This window comes from Lepidochelys kempii, chromosome 17, assembly GCF_965140285.1.
Source record: "Lepidochelys kempii isolate rLepKem1 chromosome 17, rLepKem1.hap1, whole genome shotgun sequence".
Lineage (NCBI taxonomy): Eukaryota > Metazoa > Chordata > Testudines > Cheloniidae > Lepidochelys > Lepidochelys kempii.
The window spans coordinates 590,460-601,034 of record NC_136396.1 but is presented as its reverse complement, the minus strand read 5'-3'; the positions used below and the strand labels follow the sequence as shown (position 1 = coordinate 601,034).

General features: G+C 58.8%; 1 protein-coding gene across 1 annotated transcript in view; it reads left to right on the top strand.

Annotated features, from left to right (window-relative positions):
* The window catches only part of LOC140899881 (protein ABHD15-like), a 49,738-nt gene extending 43,944 nt beyond the window's left edge, over positions 1 to 5,794 (top strand). Inside the window, 3 exon segments of the mRNA XM_073316122.2 lie at positions 2 to 402; positions 2,854 to 3,206; positions 4,247 to 5,794. Coding sequence (XP_073172223.1) covers positions 2 to 402; positions 2,854 to 3,206; positions 4,247 to 4,766 — 1,274 coding nt within the window. The 3' untranslated portion in view covers positions 4,767 to 5,794.
* Positions 5,795 to 10,575: the final 4,781 nt, after the last annotated feature.

The window sequence follows — 10,575 nt, the reverse complement described above, 5'->3', positions numbered from 1 at the left end:
GGGCTGGGCTTCCTCCTACTGCTCATCTTCCTGTGTGTCTGGGTTTGGGTTCGGAAAGCAAAAGTTCCCAGCCGCTCTGGGGCCCAGCTAGTCTGCAAGCCCTCTGCGCTGGCTACCTACCTGGAGAGCCAGTGCCAGGCCTTGAAAAGCCTATGCGAAGCCAGCTGGCCATGGAGGGCTCTCCCCACCCTGCAGACATTGGCCAGCATGATGGGGCCCCTGGATAGCAGGGTGCATTTTGTAAGGACCTATCTGCAGCTGAGCGATGAAGGGCTGGTGGCACTGGACTGGGCAGTGGGGCCAGCACAGCAGAAGAGGAGGCAGACATCCACCATCTGCAGCACACCTGTCCTGCTGCTTGTCCCCAACTCCTTCGGGAAGGTCACCCGCAACATCAGCAAGGTAATGAGGGGGAGGGACTGGCAGTGACGGGCAACAGGGCTGGGCACTAGGAACTGCAATCCCGGTTCTGCCACTGACTTACTGGGTAACCTTGGGCCAGTCACTTCCCCTCCCTGCGCCTCAGTTTTCCCCTTTGTAGAAAAAGGGACCATGATCCCGACCCCTTCAGCTACAGCTCAGAGAATTTCCTTAGACAAACAGCAACAGGACGCAGAGATGGAGCCAATCCCTACCCTTGAGGGGCAGAACAATGTGTATGTTTGTGGGGAGGTGGGACTCAGGGCAGAAGTGGGCTGTTTGGAGGGTTTGGAAGCACTATGGCCTATTTGGGTTGGGGCTGAGTAGGGGTGAGTGCTGTGCCTGGCTGGAGAACATAGGGGGTCACACAGGATTTGGAAGGGTATACTGTACTTAGGGAATTGCTGCATAACCCCTGCCCACACCAGGGAGAACAGGCTGTTCCCATCAGGCAGCTGCATGGAGCTCCAGTCTGTCTCCCAGCTGCCCGACGCCCGAGGCAGAGGCTCTCTATCCAAGGCTGTGTATAAACCCCAGCAGTGTGTTCCTTGCCCAGCACCAAAGTGGTCCCCTAGCAATCGCTGCTAACAGTGGATTTAGTGCTGAGGTTTATCCCCCATCCTCCCACAACCCCACTGACCCCATTTGCTCTTTGGCTCTGCTGCAGCAGCTGACAAGCTGAATCTACAGAGAAGACAGTGGATTCTCTTGGACTGGGCTGGGAGACGTAGGTCGTTCTGGGCATCTTTAAACCTCTCTTCACCTTACCAGAAACGGCCTTAGTGCCACCTCACTAGGGCCAGCCCACAGCCTGTGAGTGCGGTTAGAACAACACGGTCCGTATCAGCCAGAGAGCTCCCCAGCTAACTCCAGTCTCAGGGCCAGGAAAGCTTGTTCAGTGCAACTGAGTCCAGGTTGTCCCGTCAGTGGCACCCCCACCTAGTGCCACACGACCCCAACTGCAGCACGGCACATGTGCTGGGTCCCTATGACACCTCTTGATGCTCTTGCCCGCTCCACACCACCTAGTGCTGATCTTCTTTAACAGCTTCATTAATCATTCCTGTTATTTAAACCCTCCCCCTACGTGATGCCCATCTGGAAAGGGGTAAAGAAGATGCCAGTTAAATTTTCCAATGATGCTGAATTGGGAGGAGTTGCAAACAAAGGGAGCTAGGGAGATGGGAAGCAAGGGCAGAAAATAACAAAATGCCATTGCACATGGGAAATGCAGCCAACCCACCTGACCATCTGGGGCAGAAACCTCCCTCTTGCAGGGAGAGACCAGGGAGGATATTAGAAAAAACTTATTCACTAGGAGGGTGGTGAAGCACTGGAACGGGTTACTAGGGAGGTGGTGCAATCTCCTTCCTTGGAGGTTTTTAAGGCCTGGCTTGACAAAGCCCCGACTGGGATGATTTAGTTGGGGATTGGTCCTGCTTTGAGCAGGGGGTTGGACTAGATGACCTCCTGAGGTCCCTTCCACCCCTGATCTTCTATGAGGGTGAGGGGTAGGGCTCATGGACTTAAAGGTGAGTGGATGGTGCGATAGAAAGCTGAATGGTCAGTGCTGTTTGGGGCTGTGCTGCAGCAGGGCGGGGGCTGTGGGTGACTCCCCTGGTACTGTATTGGCTTCACCCAATTAATAGATGGATTTATCCCAGTGGGAGCAGGCCAGAGATGGGCACACGACTGAGTTGGGGATGGAGGGGCTGACGCAGAGATTAAAGGCACCAAGTGCTCAACGTGCTTGCTCATTTGGGTGCCTCAGCTTCTGACCAGCCCCCATGAGAGCCTGCGGCTCCCACTGACTTCAGTGGGACGGTGGGTCCTCAGCACGCTGGGAATCAGCCCAGGTGTCTCTGGTTGGATGCCCACATTAGTGAGCACGTCTGCAAACCTCGGCCTGCATGTGGCACCCAAGGCCAGGAGACAGGGACCAAGGCCGCATGGCCAGGGATCAGGACACTGAGGAAAGGAAGAATGAGGGAAACATTCCAGGCAGGGATACCATGGCACTGAGCAGAGGAACAGGCTTCTAAGACCCATCACCTGGGTCATTCATAAAGACATAGATAATGGCCACAGGGAAGAATCCTGACCTGGATTCCAGGTGTGATCACAGGTTTCTCCTGGTGTCTGAGTCCCTAACTCAGGGCTGTCCCTGGGGGGGAGGGAGGGGGGATGGGGCAGGGCGGAAGTGACGGATTTGTCTCTTCCAGGACTGACCATGCTGGCCAATCGCACCAGCCCACAGGGCCCCCCAAAGCATGGGGCCCAGAGCGGTCACCCCGATGTGTCCTACCCAAGGGATGGCTCTGCCCTAACCCACCAGTTGGTAGAGCAGCCCAGGGGTGGGGCCCTCAGAGCAGACAGGCTGTCCTTCCCTGTTGTTCCCAGGGCACTCACAGTGACTCCCTTTGTCTGGTCTAGCTATGTCACGTGGCACTCCTTCATGGCTACCATCCTGTTGTCTTTAACCGCCGCGGCCAGAACGGCTGCCCCCTAAGCACTACCGCGCTGCAGCCGTATGGGGATCCTGCTGACCTGCGAGAAGCCATCCGGTACATCCGCTCCCAGTGCCCAGGGGCCCTGCTCTTCGCAGTGGGGGAGAGCACTGGGGCAGGGCTCCTGTTCTCCTACCTGGGAGAATGTGGTTCCTCTAGCCACCTGACAGCTGCTGGCTGCATCTCCCCCATCTTTGATCCTCGGGGATGGTTTGAAGCTGGGTGCCCCTGGCTATGGCAGCAACTCTTGCTCATGTCCCAGAAGATGTGGCTTAGCCGGTGAGTGACTCCTCTCTGGGGCTGAGATGGACAGCGTGGAGCAATGGCCTGGCCCGGCCGTGTCTGAAGCAATGAGCCACAGCCTCCCAGCTCCACCATGCCATGAGTGCAGCTTTGCAGTGCACTGAGGGATCCCAGTGGCTTTTGCCCTTGTCCCATGGACCCACGTGAGATCCTGTGGGATCAGCAGATAGGGGACTGAGCTGGTGATCCTTTGGCCTGAGGGCCACATCGGCATTGTGAAACTCTATGGAGGGCCGGGTAGGGAAGGCTGTGCCTCCCCAAATGGCCTGGCCCCCTCCCACTTCCCGCCCCCTGACTGCCCCCCTCAGAACCTCCGACCTATCCAACCCCCCCTGCTCCTTGTCCCTGACTACCCCCTCCCAGGGCCCTTGCCCCTAACCACCCCACCCAGACCCCACCCCCTATCCAACCGCCTCGCTCCCTGTCCCGGGCCCTGACTGACCTGACCTCTATTCACACCCCCGCCCACAGACAGGCCCCCCGGGACTCCCATGCCTATCCTACCCCCCGCCCCCCGTTTCCCATCCCCTGACTGCCCACCGGAATCGCCTGCCCCTTATCCAATCCACCCGCCCCCTTACCATACTGCTCAGAAGAGCCCGCAGCCCCACTGCCTGGCCAGAGCCAGCCACGCTGCCTGCACTGCCTGGCAGGAGCCGCGGGCCAGGAGCCTGGTGGTGCACTGAGGCTGCGGGGGAGAGGGGACAGCAGGGGAGGGGCCAGGGACTAGCTTCCCTGGCCAGGAGCTCAGGGGATGGGCAGGATGATCCCGCGGGCCATAGTTTGCCCACCTCTGCCCTAGGGTGTAGCTGGAGCAGTCCTGGTTAGTGAGAATGCTTCTCAGCACAAGGTGGGGAGCTGCAGAGCCCTGGGGGAGGTGGACGAAGGGAGAAGGCCTTTTCTATCCCAGATAGAGCCATGGGGAGCTGCCCCATGCTCAATCAATGAACCTCCCCCAGCACAGTCCCCCCTCCTCATTCTCCTGCTTGGGCTCTCACCAGTGTCTGTCTCCCCAGGTTTGCCACGGTGCTAGGGGAGGTTCTTCCCCTGGATCGTTTCTTTGGGGGCCAGTCACTGAGGGAGCTGGAGGAGGTCTTGTTCTGCCAGGCCCAGACCTGGGACTTGTACTGGGAGAGGAACAACCCCCTGCGGGACGTAGACGAGGTAGCAGTACCAGTGCTGTGCATCTGCAGCCAGGACGACCCCATGTGTGGGGCCCCCAGGGACACGCTGCCCCTCGACCTGTTTGAGACAAACCCCTACTTCTTCCTAGTGCTTACCCAGGGAGGCGGACACTGCGGCTTCTTCAAGGATAGCCTGGGTGGTGCCTTCTGGAGCCATGAGGTGCTGCTGGAATTCTTCAACTCCACTGTGGATTTCCTCCTCACAGAGGACAAACTGAAGGGCCAGGCCAAGAAGAGAGGGGCCCGGCCGGTGCTGAAGGTCACCCAGGACAGAAGTGGCTGCAGGCAGGAGTCCTGTTGCCCCCACAATACGCCTGACATTTACAGCTGGCAGCGCTCCTACACCCACTGACAGCTGCTCTTCACTCGGCATCTGGAGGACGTTCTGCTGACCTTTGCCGAGAGCACTGTCTCATCAGCTGCACCTGGATGGTGTCTCAGCAGCCCAGACAGCTGGGTTGTGCCATACCCTCCCCCCCCGGCCCCGCTCTTGGGACTGTGACACTTTGTAACAAGAACAGGGCCATCCCTAGTGGGGTGCAGGACCCAGGGCGAAAGAGATGGATTCGTCTCTTCCAGGACCAACCACCCTGGCCAATCGCGCCGGCCTGGGGCCCCCCAAAAGCACAGGGCCCAGAGCGGTCACCCCGAAGGGACGGCTCTGAGCAAGAACATAGTATTTCAGTGAACAACTGGATCATGTTAGATGCTAACTGCAGCGTGACAGAGGTGCTGCGTCCTGGCTGGGTGTCAGCATCTCAGGTGCTGCCCTGTCAGAAGTGGTGTTTGTGTCCCAGGGCCAGTGGCTCCTGGTTGTGATAATGTGATGTGTTTCTGTGCCTTTGCGGATGGTTGCCAGGTACTGTGATGTCCCAGTGCTAGAAGATTGGGGCCCAGCCAGGTGCTATGCTGCAATGGAACAGAGAGGGATGAATTATTCTTATTTATTTTGTAGCACCCGAATTTATGCTGAGTGCTTCATGGAAGACATACGAAGACACAGGCCCTGCTGCAGTGAGCATATCTCTAGGTTTTACATGTGTCCAAGCAAATGGGGGTAGCTGAGAGTCGGGAGGGAGGCTGCAGCAGAATGATCAGGGGTGACTCAGGGTCACTGCCTGGGCAGCAATTTGGGCCTGTTACTTTTCTCCACGTAGCTACAAAAATAAGGAAGTAATTAGCATAGATTCCCTTCTTGAGGCTGGAACTGCTGTACGTAGCTGGGTGATGCAGTGCTAGACGCTCCTGGGCCCTCATCTGTAATGCACCCCTGTTGTGTAGTTGTACCTCCTTGCCCGTGTGTGCAGGCTAACTGGCATTCTTCATTAGGGCTCCATGACAAGACTAAAGGATGCTTGAAATGTTATTTTAGGCTCAAAGACGGGTGTCTTCCTTCCTGTTCTGCATCTCACTGGGATCAGTGGACACTCATTCACAGACCTGTCATACATGTGTGCACACTCACAGATGAATGCACCCACAGGTGTGCACACACACTCCCCCACTTTGCACACTAATGCTCAGTTCAGGTGACACTTACCACACACCGCAGCCGGACAGCTGAGCTCTGTCCCCATAGGGAAGCCACAAGGGTACTTTATGCCTCCATAACAAACACCAGCACGTTATAAGTCCACCACAACCACTGGCTGATGCTGTGTTCCCCAAGTATCATTGCACCTAGAGCTGCCATGTCCCCATGTACCAGCATCGCAAAGGGGTCAGAGGTAAGGTTGGCTGGGTGTGTCGTGTGGAAAGCTAAGAGCGGCTAGGGATGTCTCTTGGAGAAGCAAGCAATGCCATGGGAAGACAAGGGACTTGTGCTCCAGTACAGGAAGGCCTGAGTCAATAACACAGATCCAGCAGCAGGAGGAAAACGTGTCCATTCTTTGAGGAGCTGGTGTGCCTGACTCCTCTGTATGCACTACTGGGCAACAAGCTGATGAGAACAACAGTGTCATGAAATGGGTGGACAAGAAGCCTGGGAGATGGATTCTTAGGGGGCCCCCTAGAATCTAAACCTGGTGTGAGCAACCCCCTGGAGCAGGTGCTGATGGGGGATGATCATGCCCACTGGGAGCTTGGCAAGACTGAGCTGCCTGTGGGCTTGGCTATAGTCGCCTCTTTCCTGGGGGAATGCAGCTTCCCCTAGTACTGCTGTACTAAGTCCCAGTAACTAAGTTGTAGCTAAGGTGTAGGGACTGCTGTGCCAAGGACCCCTGCTCTGAACAGGCTTAGTCAACTCCGGAGTTAAGCTGCCAGGAGCCCTGCCTCCACCGGGGAGTGCCCATGTTCTCATTCTCCCTAGGTGCCCCCATCACTGGGGCATCTCCAAATCACTATTGCCTTTATCTTCACCAAAGCCTGTGGGGCAGGGCAGTTCAGCACCAAGCAGCTCAGTGACTTGCCTGAGGTCAAGCAGGAATGGAACCTGGGTCTCCCAACTCCTAGGCTAGCACCCTAGCCTCGGGGCCACCTGTCCTCACTTAAGGGGGGGAGGGATAGCTAGGGGGAGGGATAGCTCAGTGGTTTGAGCATTGGCCTGTTAAACCCAGGGTTGTGAGTTCAATCCTTGAGGGGGCCATTTAGGGATCTGGGCCAAAAATTGGGGATTGGTCCTGCTTTGAGCAGGGGGTTGGACTAGATGACCTCCTGAGGTCCCTTCCAACTCTGATATTCTATGATTCTATGATTCTAAGGTGGGGCTCTTTCCAAAACAGAGGCCTGTGTGCCAGACACCAGCTGGGAGGTGAGGGAAGGGAAGGGAGGGGGGCTTGGCCAGCCAGGCACAGCAGCCTCTTTACTGGGCTATTCAGTTCACTTGTGTTATCGTTGGTGCTGTAGGGGAGCTGGGATGAGCCATGGCTGCTCCCCTGGGAATAGTCCCTGGGCTGGGTCATGTGGATGCTGAGGGTCTGGACCAGGGGCCAAGGCAGGGCTGGGAGGTTGCCCTGGATACAGGATTACATACAGGTCAGGTTGTGGAACGGACCTGACTAGCAGCAGTGGACACAATTTCTACTTCTAGGGAGTTTCCTTCTGTGTCCGTCCATCTATCATAGGCATGTCTGACGCAGCCACCATTGTAGTGCTGGGGACAGGAAATTTGACAGTTGTGTCCCCAGTTCTGCTTCCACCGCATAAAAAGTGCCCAAAGGTACAAACCCAAACAAGAGAAAGAACAAAGCTGACGAGATCCCTTTTCCCCACTCCTGCCATTCCCCTAAATCTTCTCCCTGGCCCACCGCCTGGCCAGGACTCTGAAAGGGCAGGGCTCGTGTTAACAGCTGTGCAGTCTCAGGGCAGCAGGTTAGGGGTTGGGGGGTGACTGCCCAAACTCCACCACATCCCAAGAATCTTACTGCTGGCCCTCAAGAAACTTTTAATTGAGCCCTACTCCCATGCAGACTGTGCTCAAGCCAGCCTGGAGAGTCCAAACCCTCTGCTAGAGCCTGTCAGTACTGCAGCGAGGGTGCCAGGGGCATGAACCGCCCTGCCTTTTGCCCCACGTGATGGCCTTGTTTTTCATCTTCACCTAGATTCCTGCTTTGCTGAATCCCCGGTGTGGCCTTACACTCCATATTATTTATGGAAATATGCTTATGATATGAATATAACACTGACTATGTAACAGTTCCAACTCCCCACTGTTCCCAGCAACTTCCCTCGCTCCCTCCTGCCCCCGCAGCAACAACTCTCCCCTCCAGTCAGTGAGAATCAGCATGAGCGGGATCAGGGCCGGGGGGAGGGATGGGGGGTTACTGTGGGAGAGCGTCTGGAAGAGGGATTGTTATGGGTGGAGGAGGCAGTTGTGGAGAGGGCTGCTGCGGGGCTGTAGGGAGCCAGGGAGGTTACTGGGACCAGTGGGGAGCTGGGCAGAGGGTTGCTGGGGAGCACTAGGGAGCCAGAGAGGTTACTGGAACCAGTGTGGAGTTGGGGGAAAGGGTTTGGGGGGGGGAGAAGGGAGCCAGGGAGGTTACTGGGAACAGTGGCTAGGGTTGCCAACCCTCCAGGATTGTCCTGAAGTCTTCAAGAATTAAAGATTATGTCATGTGATGAAATCTCCAGGAATACACCCAACCAAAACTGGCCACCCTCCATCCTAGCTGCCCCTGGCCCGGCTGCCCCCCTCCCACTCAGGGGACTCTGAGCTGGGACTCAGCGACCAGGAAATGCTGCGCTTGGCAGCTCAGCTGGAGGGGCTGAGCCCTGGGGAGGGATTTGCTACCATGGGCCCTGTGCCCACCAGGGCCCCGAGCACTGGGCAGGGGAGTCTCTTCTTCCCAGGGTGTGGCACCGCTCCAGAACTGCTGCGCCAAGCGGACGCCCAGCCCAGCTTCCCCATCAGTGCCCGCCTGGGGCTCCACCCGGCCCTCTGCCGCCCAGGGCTGCCCCTCAGGCCCTCTGCTTCCCCAGAACAGGGCCTTTGTCTCCTCAGTGGGACCCCGCCATGGCCGGCAGGTGGCTCCCTGAGCTGCATGCGGACGGGCTGGCTCCACTCTGCCCAGCAGATGGCTGAGTGCTGGGAAGTGGTTTTCAGCGCAATGCTCCGGTTGTGGTTTGAATGCACATAGATCAGGAATTGCACTGAACCCAAGCTCTGCCAGCGCTCCCCCCCGGCCCCATTATACAGAGGGGAAAGGCACAGAGAGGTCAGGGGACTTGCCCAAGGTCACACAGCAAGTGTGTGGCGGGGCAGAAACAGAACTCAGGAGTAACTTCTGCCTCCAAGTCCCGCTCCAACCCCACTTCTTGGGAGGGAGCAATTGGCCAGAGGGGCATTGCAGGAGCCCCCGGCTTGCTCTCTCCTGGCACCAACTTTCCTGCTCTCCGGGCTGAAGGTTGGGCAACGGACCTTGATTTCCTACCGACCTTTGGCTCGGAGCAGACAGGAGGCTAGACAGGGCTGTTCCCATGGCAACTTCCGGAGTTGGTCAGAGCCCAGCAATTAACCAGAGAGACCCTTAGGGAGGGATGGTGCAGTGATTGGGGACAGCCCCCAGCCCCTCTGGGGACCAGCCCTAGGCCAAGGGAGCCCCAAGGGTCAGAAGAGAGAGGCAAGGCACTAGTCTGACAAAAGGGATAAATTCACCACAGCACCAAAAGCCTCAAAGAGGGACAGAGAGCAGCTTCAGGTGCCTTGGGGAGTTTGGCACCCAATACCATGCCTGTGCCAGTGGGGACAGGACCACCCAGGAAGCCCCCCCACATCCCCAGGGAGCTCAGCAACCAGGGGGCATGAGAACAAGGGAGCCCCAGCTGCAGAAGGTGACATAAGTAAGTCATACACGTGCCCAGAAAGGAAAAGAGGGTAGGTCTGGTACCGCTCACTCCAGCCAGGGACCCGCTCAGAGGGTGTGGGCGTGAGTGGGGATCTGCGCTTACCATGTGCAGCAAGAGGGTGCAGCTGCAGGCAGCGGGGACGTGCCCAGTGCAGTGTGTGAGCAGGGACAGCACGCGTGGCAGGAGGGCCTGGGCATGGACAGCAGGCATGGTTTGGAGGGCACACCCAATGGCACAGCACAGGTACGGACAGAGTGTGCAGTGTGGGCGGTGGGGCAAGGTATGGACCGCATGCGGGGCGGAGAGGCATGGATGGCACATGCAGCCATGGAGTGGTGGGCAGGGACGGGACGTGGGGCTGCGGGGCGGTGGGCAGGGACGGGGCGTGCGGCTGCGGGGCGGTGGGCAAGGACGGCACGTGGGGCTCCGGGGCGGTGGGCAGGGACGGCGCGTGGGGCTCCGGGGCAATGGGCAGGGACGGTGCGTGGGGCTGCGGGGCGGTGGGCAGGGACGGTGCGTGGGGCTCCGGGGCGATGGGCAGGGACGGTGTGTGGGGCTGCGGGGTGGTGGGCAGGGATGGGGCGTGCGGCTGCGGGGCGGTGGGCAGGGATGGGGCGTGGGGCTCCGGGGCGGTGGGCAGGGACGGGGCGTGGGGCTGCGGGGCGGTGGGTAGGGACTGTGCGTGCGGCTGCGGGGCGGTGGGCAGGGATGGGGCGTGCGGCTGCGGGGCGGTGGGCAGGGATGGGGCGTGGGGCTCCGGGGCGGTGGGCAGGGACGGGGCGTGGGGCTGCGGGGCGGTGGGTAGGGACTGTGCGTGCGGCTGCGGGGCGGTGGGCAGGGATGGGGCGTGCGGCTGCGGGACGGTGGGCAGGGATGGG